The sequence below is a fragment of the Melanotaenia boesemani genome, chromosome 10 (assembly GCF_017639745.1).
Source record: "Melanotaenia boesemani isolate fMelBoe1 chromosome 10, fMelBoe1.pri, whole genome shotgun sequence".
Classification (NCBI taxonomy): domain Eukaryota; kingdom Metazoa; phylum Chordata; class Actinopteri; order Atheriniformes; family Melanotaeniidae; genus Melanotaenia; species Melanotaenia boesemani.
This window is the reverse complement of record NC_055691.1, coordinates 23105933-23118943: the sequence shown is the minus strand read 5'-3', so window position 1 is coordinate 23118943 and position 13011 is coordinate 23105933. Positions and strand designations below refer to the sequence as shown.

General features: G+C 38.0%; 1 protein-coding gene across 2 annotated transcripts in view; it reads right to left on the bottom strand.

Annotated features, from left to right (window-relative positions):
- The window catches only part of LOC121647154 (1-phosphatidylinositol 4,5-bisphosphate phosphodiesterase zeta-1-like), a 14666-nt gene extending 1655 nt beyond the window's left edge, over nucleotides 1-13011 (bottom strand). Inside the window, exons 1-10 of one of the 2 annotated variants that reach the window (XM_041996342.1) lie at nucleotides 12924-13011; nucleotides 11863-12058; nucleotides 8854-9055; nucleotides 6670-6814; nucleotides 6227-6376; nucleotides 4448-4642; nucleotides 4151-4313; nucleotides 3400-3516; nucleotides 2123-2295; nucleotides 27-153 (exon numbers count right to left, since the gene is read on the bottom strand). In XM_041996342.1, coding sequence (XP_041852276.1) covers nucleotides 27-153; nucleotides 2123-2295; nucleotides 3400-3516; nucleotides 4151-4313; nucleotides 4448-4642; nucleotides 6227-6376; nucleotides 6670-6814; nucleotides 8854-9055; nucleotides 11863-12052 — 1462 coding nt within the window. In that variant the 5' untranslated portion in view covers nucleotides 12053-12058; nucleotides 12924-13011. The remainder of the gene's footprint in view (nucleotides 1-26; nucleotides 154-2122; nucleotides 2296-3399; nucleotides 3517-4150; nucleotides 4314-4447; nucleotides 4643-6226; nucleotides 6377-6669; nucleotides 6815-8853; nucleotides 9056-11862; nucleotides 12059-12923) is intronic. The other variant, XM_041996343.1, reaches the window with a different exon arrangement.

The window sequence follows — 13011 nt, the reverse complement described above, 5'->3', positions numbered from 1 at the left end:
TGTATAGTTTGCTTTGACATACTTACAATTGCTTTTGACAGTATGAGTGTATTTTTGACAGTAATCTGATGGAATCCCATGGATCTCCACTCTGACGAAGGGGTCCAGAGCTTTACCAGTCCTGGAGTTAGGTAGGTTGGATCCACTAATCACCTGTTGACAGAGAAGCAGGAGTAGTTTAAACCATGGATAAACAGTAAATAATAGTGAGAATAGAAATCAATAGCTATCTAGAAACAGAAAGGACTGTAATTACACTAGTCTGGAGAAAATAAGGCTTGTCTGCCGTCCTCTCACACTGAGCCCCCTGTCTTTTTTGGCCCTGAATGAAGACAAACCTGCATGCACTTACCATGACATGTCCCGCTTAGTATTGATGGAGCTTTACGGTGTCTGACCTAAAATAATTGTCCTTTTTCTTCTTCTAAAGTCAGGCTGAAAAACACTCCGCATTTTGCTCATTCACAGCCACAATGGTTCACACTTGTGACAAAGCTTTGTTACAGAGAAACAGACCGCTGCATGTTGACAGCTTAACTCCAAATGTATTCAAGAAAGCTCAAGGACAAGTATTGTTTTCCTGAACAGATGAATAATTTAATGTTGAAAGATTAACCTCACCTTACCTGCATTACAACCCTCAGTGCTGCTCATGAATCTCATTCAGTGGGTTGAGCTGAGTCAAGATGCAAGATTTTCTCTGAAGTTATCAAGTAATTCAGAGTGATGATGGGAATAAATAAAAGTAGAGATTCTTCCTCAAGCACACCACATATATATTTTATGCTGGAGATTTGTGCTTTTGTGTGTGTGCGCTTTTGTTTAATCATGATCTAAACTTCCTTTTGTGTCTGAATACTGAATGGTAAAATGTAAAGCAACATATTTCATGTAAAAAGAATCAGAATAAGCAAAACTTTAAAAAAGAAAAACTTGACTGACCAACCAACATAAAGCTAACTGTCCTCTGAGTTTGTTCATCTGAACTTAATGCTACAGTTAGCATGCTAACATGCTCACAATGCTAACACTTAGATGCTGCTGTAAAGCAGAAACTGATGGCGATTTCATTGGATTGCATTTAGTTTGTTGTTAATCATTTAAATGAGGTGTGTTGGTGTTCCCTGGAGAACCAGAGTTACGTCCTATTTACATTCCCTAATTTCGTTGATGCTTTTATCCAAAGTGACTTGCAGTGAAAACAGTACAGCTAAAACAGCTAAATTTGGATAAATAAGTGCAGTTAGGTGCCTTAGGGTGTTTGATGGTCTCTGAATATTCAGAGACTCTTAGAGGCAGAGAAGGACACCCTTGCTCTAATAATGTTTGGTAACTTGTTCCAACATTGTGGAACCCACGAATGAGAACAGTCTTGACTAAAACTGCTGTGTGGGCAGTACCAGACGACATTCCTGAGAAGAAATTAGTAGTTGAGAACACTGAATGATGGACAATGGAAAAAGGGAGAGTAGCAGTGCTAAGTAGCAGGATATAATGACCAACCACCTGTACGCAGCTTTCACACAAAATAGTTTTCAGTGTCTGACACATACATGCATGTAAACCTTCAGACACTGAACAGTGCAAAGCTTCACCTACACATAAGCACGTCTCTGTAAATTGACATTGAGGAGTTACTGTGTGATTGTTGTCCTTATGGGATCAGCAAAATCATGCCCTTGTTTTCAGCAGCTCCTCAGCTTCTTTCATTCAATGCTGCAAAGTTGTTAGATATTATATATTGTAATTGATGCTATTCTCATCCACCAAGATGCTTGAAATAATAAAATAAGATAATCTATTAATTGGGCTATGGGTCTAATTACATTAGATAACCAGTTTCTTTCTTTTCCTTTGAATTTTAGAGAGAGATAATCTAATTAAGCAGACACTCTGGGAGTTTTACATCATTGTTAGTTCACTGCATCCGGCAGGAGAGCATTTATCTTGAGGCTAAGAGTGGGATGATCTCTGCTACACAATGCTCTAGATTCTAAGGCGCAGACTTATGAATACATGCACAGTAAGAACAGACAGCTGCAGACAGTCCTGCAACATTACACCTTAATCCATAAATCCACCATGGGGGGCTTATTCAGCGTGCAGAGCTCCGTAGCTGTACCTTGAGCAGCAGGTGTGTGGGTGTGAGACATTGCTGGCTGCAGCTGGGATCAAAGCTCTTCTCCCTGGACATGAACACTGCAGGCTTCAGGACGTATCCACAACCCCCGTTGTCTTGGAAACGGCCATCATAAAGGTCCATTGGCAAGCCCGGTGATTGAAAATTGAGAGCCACTGCAAAAACACCATGGGACAATGTTTGAACAAATGAGGAGCCGCAAAGCAGCAGCACATTAAAAAGAGTAGAAGAGAAAGAGAGATACATCAGTGAGGTGTGCGGTGACTGTATAGTGGAGTTTTCTGTGCTGCAAATCTCTCTTTTAGCATATCCACTGCATACACCATGTTCTAAGTGTCATCTCTGACTACATATTTGTGAATAGAGTGCTGGAAAAACAGGCAAGCAAATGTATTTCTAACAGCAGATTTAAACCACACATCTGTTTGTTAGGACAGAAATCAATACTGAGCCTAGAAGAGGATTATGCAGATGAAAATTGCAAAAAAAAAATGCCTCATCTTTTGTTGTGTGTGTCACAAAAGCTCCCAAAAAATGTTCTGCTCATCTAACTGTTATTGATCCATCTAGGCTACTGCTTTGTTCTGCAGTGTCCTGCAACTGTGAAAAATACAAATCACCAGCTGCATAGCTGCCCCAAATGCATGCACACCGTGTGCTCTGCAGTGCCTCCTCACACACACTGACTGAGTGAGTGATGAAGATGGAGGAAGAGTATGTGTAAAGACAGACAGAGTGACAGGTGAGTGGGCCGAGACAGAATAAATCATGGGTTAATCATTCATTCTGAATGGTTGTTCTGACCATGATACAGTTGATAAATAAATATTCCTGCGAGTGCAAATCAAACAGAGGGGACAGGGTATGATTTGCTCCAGGAAAAACACTGATGATGAGTTCAGGGTGTGTCCAGAAGTGAAATAATTTTAGGTTGTTCCCTGTGAAGTTTGACAACTTGAGTTTCAGATTGCACTTCTCTCCTTATTAGCTTGAAATGGATTCCATTGGTTATTTAGAGTTCTACTGAAAATACTGACATAAGAACAAAAATGCTTTTTTCAAGCACAAGCATGTTTTACTTATTAATTTTATTCCTTATTGAAATAACAACCAATTAGAAATTTGATCAACTATTTAAATTGTTAATTAAACTTTGATGTTTTTTTTTTTTTTGTATGTGTATTAGATGTATGCATGTGTGTAATCATGAGGTCTTTTTTTCTGCTGGACAGGTATTGGATTCTGCTCTTCCTTCTCACCAAGCTGCGAGCCAACGTTCCAAAACTCCTGAGGGTTGTAGTTGGAGGAAAACGGCCTGGTGCCTGCTGGGTAAATCCTGCTAAGGAACCTCTGGTTGTGCTGAACAAAATCTGACCCTGAAAGACAAGACAAGCCATGCAGTGAAGGCCAAATCTTTCCTCTGATGCACATTAATTTATCAGTGTTAACTTCACAGATGTCATTTCTGTGCACATTTTAATCTGTCTGACTGAGTCATGCTGGGTATAAGATGCAGCGATCTGGTGAAAGCACTGAGGATTATCTGCACTGACATGCTTACTTCTTAATCAATTAAAAATGGATTTTTCATTTTGATACCAGACAGATCAAAGTTCTTGGCATTACAAATTTTACTTTTTGTTAATAGTGATTTTAGTTTAACATAAAAAAGAGAGAAAATATTTTCCAGATTAGCTTTCGATGCATGCATACTTATTCTTGCATTGAGGACAAAAACATTGGCGCAAAGCTTCAGGTTGTGTATACTGCTGTTTTCAGGTTAAATAATAATTTATTAATTTAAACCTGTGGGTTGTCGTTAGTATGAGTGCAGGGCACATTTCTCACCTTGTGCTCTTGTGCCCCTAAAAAATACTTCTCTCGTGCTCCAAATGTTACGTTGAACATACTGAACATTAAATGTGTAACAACATCCAAAGAGCAAAGAGGATGCATTCGGATGAATCAAGGGAAATGTGCATGAATTCAGATCAATAAATAACTTTTTACCTGAGTTTTTGACCAGCTTGCGAGCCTTATTCTCTTCAATGGATGTGTTCTCATAGCAGTGCTGATTGTCCTTTGAGTGACTGAAGCTGATGAACTTGACAGACCTCGTGTATATGACCAGGTCAGATAAAGTCTTAGCTACTACCACCTTCTCCTTCTTCTGCTCAATATATTTTATGTCAAAGAACAAGAAACAAAATTCAAAGAACACCAGGCTGAAAATTCTACTCTTTTGTCCTCACTCACAATTATTTTGACATAACCTGCTTCTGAAAAAAAAAAATCTATCTGACTTACTTTCTTTTTTGTCCCTGCCTTTCTGGTACACCAGAACATTCCTTTGGTTTGACGATTCTCATCTTCCTTATTCTCCTCCTTTTCATCATCATCATACTCGCCCTCACTTGCACTCTCTTCTGCACCTGCTGTGTCATCCTTCTTAATCTGAGGCGCTAGCGTTTTATTCTTGATGAGGATCTTATACTTCAGGTCCTGACATTCCCACACAAAGTATGAAGTCACATGTGAAAGCATGCACACATACCCTAATTGCTGTATGCTACTCTTTGAAAAACAATCGCACATTTGGATCACAGAAATTCCCAAGACAAACACTCCTCTTGGACAAACCATCCCAGCTATGATTAGTCACAAAGATGCTTTTCTTCAAAGTGTTGCATCAACATTAGTGCACACAGTTTGGAGCGATAAGAAGGAAAAAAGGAGAGAGAAGAAGAAGCAGCTGTATCTGTCCAAAGCTGTCAGTGCTTTTATAAGGCTTTCTTTGTCATTATATATGTTTTTAAAAAAGGGAAAAGAAAAACCTTGAGGGCTGGAGGCAGCTCTGACCATGCAACAGGAAGCCTGTGTTGTGTACCACATGCACAAACAAAATATGCATAATAATTATAGATATGCCAACATAAACAACATGTAAGACACCACATATTATAACAATTACAAGCCTCCTAGCTTCACTTGGCATGGGTTCACTGTACTTTTTCAAATTTTATCTCTCTTACACAAAATTATACAGCCTGCAGCACTAAAATAGAGGCTTTGCTTATAGTTATCCAATTTAGGATATCGCATGTGGTTCTTAAAGGGAAGTTTTGCCTCATTTTGGCAGTAAAATTAGACTAAAGTGGTGTAAAAGCATGCTAATTATGAAACATTTATCATTTCTAATCCTGCAGTGACGCTAGATAACTGAAAAATAGAGTCAAGAGACAACAGGATTTTTAATATTTCCCATAGCTTTGACAACTTGGTAAGCAATTTTAAAACATGTACACATAATTAACTGTTTTAATTACTGTAAAAGAGAATATATATGGAAAATATGCACTGTATTATAGAAAGTACAGTTTTAAACTGTATCATTTTAAAATATGGAAACAGATTCAGTGATTCATATTCCAAGGGTTAATAGTCACACTGCAACAATGAAGCTGAAGCTCCAGTGGAAGTCCCCATTTCCCAAGTCATAAAGATAAAAAAATGACAAGGGGAACATGCACTGTGAGGAGAAATCATAACTCTTCTTATTTTATCTTCAGGAAATTCTATAGCAGCAGAATTCAGAGGCAGCAAAAAGCCTCTGCTCAGACAGTACACGCTCATAGAAAAAAACCTTCATCTTCCTCATCATATTCAAGAAGCTGAATTGTCTCTGTCAGTGTCTTACATTTTTGTGTCTTCGTAATGAGTTGAGACAGAACCCTCTAGAGGAGACATCAGAACCCCAACAGGGTATCTAAGTGATTGGCTTTAGCGCCTCAACATGCTCAAAGTGATACACATGTCTCACAAACAGCTACATCACATCAGATGTTGTAACTTTCTGAAAGAAGCTTCAAATGTAGACCTCCATTAACAGTTGTGAGATAGAAAAGGCAAAAAGCACAGGGAGCCTTCGACAGAGACTAATGAGACCATCCATGACGACAAGGTCTCATTTTCTCCTTGTTGTGCTTTGCTATGACAGCCCATATTTATGTTTTTCTGCATCACAGTCAGATTTTTTTCTTTGTTTACTACATATGTCGCACAACTCTCACAGTTTTATAGTCTTACATTTGGGCTGGGGAGGTCTCCAGTTAGATGATGCAAGGGTGCTGTCAGCAGCATATCCCCCAGGATGGAGATGAGGTACTGGGCCATGACCTCCTGCTGCTCCTGGCAACAGTGGTTTTCCAAAGACAAGATCACTGGGTAAGCAGACACCTGTCAGGAAATAATCCCGCCAGAAAAAGAGCAAGACAAGACAAACTATTTACTCTCCATTTTCAGTAATTAACATTAACCTGGATGCACCTGACTGCTCTCCCTGTGGGGTCTAAAGAATTCAGGCTCATCTGAGAGAATAACCAGAAGTGTTACATCAAAGACCGTTTTCAAATGTATCTCAGTGGGGACTCCTGGCAGCTACAAAGGTTTGAGCGAGTTAAATGCTTTGGGTGCCACTCTTCAAGAGGAAATGCATCACATGGAACATGTTATAAACTGTAAGCTGTTACCTCAAAGGCATGTTGTGCCACAGTGGAGATGACGTCCTTAAAACGTATCTTGGTGGTGAAGGTGTAGCCATGGCAGACTACAGGCTCCATATCTGAACCATCCCAACAGTCGATCTCTAGACAGCGGCAGCCTTTCCTCAGAGCACTGTGCAGCAAACACACACACACACACCCACTGAACTATGGAAAGGCTCTGACAAACACAGCATGCTGTTATAAATTATAAAGAAAAAGTTAAAACAAAGACTAAGATATTTTTTTACCATGCACACATTATACTGCACCATAAAAGTTATACACATATTAAGCAGCATAAAGAATATACAGTAGTAAGTGATGCATTTTCAAGCAACCCTGATGCAAAGTTATTTTTTTTTCTCCAGAGATTCTCCACAGGGAATGGTTCTGCTTCTCTGCCAGTTTCTTGCTGTTTTATATGTAAATTGCAGCAGCAGCAATGACACATCTGTGTGTTTGTGAGGCAGCTGCAGTCCAAGTGTGTTTGCACATAGTTTTGCATTCTGATGCTCAGTTTGGTTCTTCCCTTTTTCACAAAATGTCACTATAATTGTTTTATTCTACATCAAGCTTTATAACTGCTGCATGAGTCCTCTGTTAGTTGTGTTAGTATCATCTGTTATGAAAACACTTTTAAAAAAATCCCAGCTTTTGCTTTCTTTTGATAGAGTTAGAGGAGACGGAGACTGGAATTTACATTAATGCTACATGGTGGGACATTAAATAGTAACATATAAACTGTACTTAAGGAAATACAGCTGCCCTGGATGAGCAGCTATATGTAGTTCATGGAAATCAAAGAGCGTGAAAGCTGAAGATGCTTCAGGAAAGACGACCACACATGATTCACACATTTGAAAATGTTTCAATGCTTTGATGGTTTAGTGAGTGGGTTAAACTACCCAGAGACTCAAAATGCCCAGATATTTAAAAAAAAAAACATTCATTCCTAACTTGGGGGTCAAGGTGAGGGGCAGCAGCCTGATTATTCAGGAGGGGGGTTGTTACTCAAAAAGGTTGACACATGCTGATTTAGACGGCCTGATTTATTTAATTTAGCACATGACAGTAAGCACAATTATTTATTTTATTTTGTTGATTTGTGCCAACAGGATAAGAATATAGGTCCATGATCTACAGAACTGTCTCTCTCAAGCTCATGTTAGAGAAAAGTGAAGCCTCTTTGAGCGCCCCACTGTGGCATTGAGATGAAGAGCTGTTCTCCAAACAAACTGTGTGCTTATTATGGTATAATGTGGCTTCTTTATAATTATTTTCCATCGCTGGCAACTCCCAGGCTCAATAGTAATCATATCCTTACTTTTTTTTTGGTGAAGACATGAGCCAAATGATGGCTTTTACAGTGTCTGTGCACAACCAACTCTACTTTTGAGAAAATATTGTGGCAGAGGAAATAACAACGTGATGCACATGTTACCCCTCTGCATTATATTTGCTTGAACCAATGTAAGTTCATGAAGTTTCAGTTGATGTAGGTGGCAAAAATGCTCTTTCATCCTGTCTAGTAGCAGTTAGCTTAGCTTGCCCATCAGAAATCCGCTATCAAAATCACAAAATTTAGGTTTGCAATTTAAAAAATAAATAAATAAAACCTTGAAGGAATGTGTAAAGGATTTGTTCAAGGTTTAAGAGTCTGATCCAAACTTTTCAAAGTCCTATGATGTTATTTTCAATTTGGTGTCACAATTAGTTTGATGTAGTTATATAAAAAAATTATTGTTAGAGTTGGAATTTCTAAGGTGCATGCACCAGCCACTGATGTTTTGCTTTTTTTTCTCCAAATCAATTTCATTAATGGAGTAAACCAGAGTTTCCAGGCTGTTAGGTTGGAGGGTTACACTCTACCAGCTGACCAGGGCACATTCACTGGTGCCATAAATACTGAACTTCTGCTGCCATCAGCTTCTTTTATAATCACTCCCATTGTCCCATAAAGGCACCACAGCAGATATGCTGTCTGCCTCAGCACATGATCATGTCAGTGAAATGAGAAGGGGAGCATTCAGTATCCAGATAACAAGCATGCAGGTCTGAAAGGACTAAACATCTCACTTTACCATTAGGGCCTCACAACCTCTCCACAGCAAATTGGTTGAAAAAAAAAGAATGTGAGAAAACACAAGCTGCACAGTATGTACTGCCTACCTAACATAGGCATCCAGGTTGCTCTTTCCTACAAATTGATCTCCGGTCAGGTAGGTGTTGTGTGATGAAGAAATTAAGTAACTAGAGAGAGGCTTGTCCATGTCTTGGTATACTGATGTGTGAGCCTGGTTGAACACACAGCAGTCTTTGGACTCCATGTATCTGAGGAAGCCTTCAAACGTCATAGACCTGCTCTGTATAGCTGGAAGAGAAGAAAGCAGCAGACAGAAAACTGTCAAAGAGAGACAAGAAAGCTGAGCCACTTCAAGTAGAAATACTGCTCCTATTGTAGCAATGTGTAATGTTTAAATTTCATCCTCTTAACCATAAACACCTGATTGAAATTTTTAAATTTCATATGCATCCCATTAGTGCTGTGAAATTTAACCATGAATACAAATAGCAAAACCACTTAGGCAACATCTTGACACTTACGGTAGAGTCATTTGCAAGGGTCATAACCTGACTGGCTCATGTGAACCAGCTTTGACATAGTCAACAGTAAGTTCTGTTAAGACCAGGCTTGGCCCAAAGGTTCAAAGAAACTGCAAATGTAGGCTGTGTTTTGCAGATATGCAGCTGAGTTGAAGCATCCAGCATGCACCCTGAATCAGTGCCATCAGTCAAGGTCTAATGGTAGCCTGAGCAGACAACAGATGTTAGCTATGTTTGGGCCAAACATTCAATGTTATCTCCTACTAGTCTGTAGAACTGCTTTAAAACTAGATACAAAGGTATTGGTAGTATGCTCTCTAGCTCATTGTCATGTCTAAAACAGGAATGTTGGACCTGGATCATCAGTTGAATAAAAACAATTCTGACCAGTGACTTCCATGCCATCACTAATCAGACATTTTCCGTAAAAAAAAAAAAAAAAAAGGTTTAATTTCAATGGCCACGTTGCTAATGGTTCATACCTTTTGAACTTGCTTTAATAATCAGAAGTTTACATCAATTCTACCTCTGATTTAAATTTAGCTGCTACTGTGTTGTTTAATTCATCATCTTCTCTGCGTGCAAGCCCACTTCTCAAAAAAGACTCCGTGAAAAAGACAAGTAAAGTTAAAATGTTTTAAACTCTGCATGAAATACAAAATACTGCAAAGACGTATAATATCAATTAGTGAAACACTGATGTTGAAATTGAGACATTTCATTGTTTTGTGAAAAAAAAAAGCATCAGCTCATCATGAGTTTATGCTAGCAGTTTGTCTAAAAGAAAAAAAGCTGGGATGAGGCAATCTTTTTAATAAAGCTTAGTCATTCAGAGAAACAAATGAGGGGGTGTTCACCTCTCTGTGGGAAATAAACAGTTCAATAGTAAAATAAGCCATTCTCTCAACATAAAATGAACATCAATGAACACCCACAGTGGATAACACTGAGAATCAGCACTTAGATCAGGAAGTGCCGCCTAAAATCAGACATGAACCTGTAGTAAAATTACCTAAAGGACTGAGGAACACTTCTCATTTTACTCCTATCAAAGAAAAAATAAAAAAGAAACCTTCTTTTCTGTTTTTTAGATGATCTGAGGTGAGTTGGAAAACTTGGTATTGGTAATGGTTTCATTACATGAAGTATTAGCATCTTGAATGTCCGTAGAGGTTTCATTAATCTTGAACAATATGCAGGTTTTGGAAGGATTTTTGTCAGTCAGACTCTCAGGAACGGTTTTGCTTATTTCAGCAAGACAGCGTCAAACCACTTTATGCTGAAGTTCTATAAATGGCAAAAATGGGAACATATTTCTCTTTCAAAAGTACAACAACTGCTTTATTTAGTTCCCAAACACTCTGTTTTTAACAGAGGTGACGTAACATGGTGGTAAACATGACTCCGTTCCAACTGCATGAATGTGTCTCTGACATAAAAGTCAAAGTCAGTCATTTTAAAAGCAATAAATATTTCTCTTTACAACATTTCATATCTATATATTTTTTTAAGTGTACTACTTTAATTGCATTCTGTGGTTACACAGCATACCAGCATTTTTACACCTGAAAAAAATTCTTATTTATATATATATATATATATATACATGCATATATATATGTATATATATGTGTGTGTGTGTGTGTGTGTGTGTGTGTGTGTGTGTGTGTATAAAAGTTAAAATCTGACTCAGTCATTGCAGGTACTGTGGCTGCATAAAAAATAAAGCAGGCAAACTTAAATTATCACCTCTTTAACACTTTGCTTGACAGTTGGAATGAAACTGTTGTCCTGATAAGCTGGTTTATGAGTTTAAATCATAACATAGTATGATATGTAATGTAGTGTTATTCATTTGAATTTATCTGATTTTACCAACCAGATTTCATTATATCATAATCTCATAATTAATATTATTGATATATTAAAAATGGGGTGGTATAATATAAGTTTATACTTTCCATTCCTTTTCAGATATGTAAATAGAATATGTAGTTTCAGTTATGTCTGCTTTTTTATTTGATCTATTTTATTATTATTATTTATGTCTGATTAATTATTTAATTAATGTATGATTATTTGTTGCTTATTACATGTTAAAAATAAATTATCTAACAAACCTTATAAGTGGAAATGATCATTCAATCAGATTTTATTTATATAGCACGTTTTATTCAATGGACTGATAAACAAAGATGAACTTTCTTTCCACTCATTTGAAATTTTGAGATTATAAAGTTTTTTCTTTTTTGGTCTATTTTGCACTTTTGTGATGGTGAAAATAAATCCACAGAGCACTGAGCCTTAGGCAGCATCTGGTCTACTTATCCAGTGGGCCATTTTCTAATTTTGTCATTTCAAGCTCCAGCTTTTGGGCTTACAGCGTTATCTTGACCCACACACCAGAGGAGTTCTGGCCTTTTTTTCCTGTTAAAATTAAATTATTATGATTTGGTGACCACACCTCAGTCCTTATAAAACAGGATTTTTCTTTTTTTTTTTTTTTTTTTTTTTTTAGCCCCAGTGATTTGCAGCATGTAGTCTGGCAGCACACACAGCTCTCCCTTCACTCACCCGTCTCTTCAATCTCATATCTGTCAATCAGACTCTCTGCCGTCTCTTTATTTGCTGTGAGCTCCATCTGCTCCCTGTGGAGGAACTTGAGGAAGGCACAGGCAGGCAAAGTAGGGAGACCTGCAGCATAGCTCTGGTATAGATGGAGGACTTCAGCTCTCCTGGAAGACGGGGCCTTGCTTTTCTTCATCTTGGCCTGCATACAATAAAATAGGTCATTAATCCTCCTTGTTATTTATGAAGGTTATGAAACCTCACCTGAGGAAGAGTTATGATTTTACAAGACTGGAATTCCATCATGGTATGTGTTTGAGGGAGGTATAGTGTCAAATCTAGGCATATTTGAGGCTCAATACTTCCTCTTTGCTGTCATCTTGATGATATTTGAATTGCTCCTCTTTCAAGGGCACAACACATCGCATGTTTGCTAAAAATATTCAGGAAACAGTGAATAAAAATGTAAACCTTGAGCTCTATTTCAGTGTTTACCTGTGTGAATGGTTGAAATACTATTTTTTCAAACTCTGCATGAGTGAGAATAAAAGAGTAGTCAGGATGTTTGCGCTCAAAAAAGCCTTCACCCTCACTCTCCACAGACTAAATCTCTGTAACTTTCTCATGTTAGTCCCTATCGGCTCCCTGTCATACCTCTCAGGAAGGGAGACACAAGTTCTCTGGCTTTGTGTGTGTCACTTTGCCTCTGTAACTTTCATGCCTTTATACTACAGCCCTTCACAGTTCAGATATATGCCTGTATGCCAATGTTGTTTTTGGATGCCCTGCAATGGGTTTGTCTCCCATCTCATCTGTCTCTACAAAGAAACCAGTTCTGCCTTCATTAACCTTTTATGCTTTTGCAGTAACTTAAACAGATTTCAGTGATTAATAAATGACTGAGGACAGTCATTAATCTTTCATAAGACATTCACAAACATTTTACAGCCAGTAAGTCTCTGTCACAACAACACTGGCTTGTGCACAAATCTAGTGGGACTGAAATGTTTCATTCTGAAGTTTTTTTCCTGAAAACACAATGAAATCTCATAAAAACAACAGCCTACCTCAGATATGGATGTCTCTGGCCCCAAGTGATGATATAAATGGAAACTCGCTAGCTTTTTAAAAAGAAATTTTTTTTTTTATTTAGCA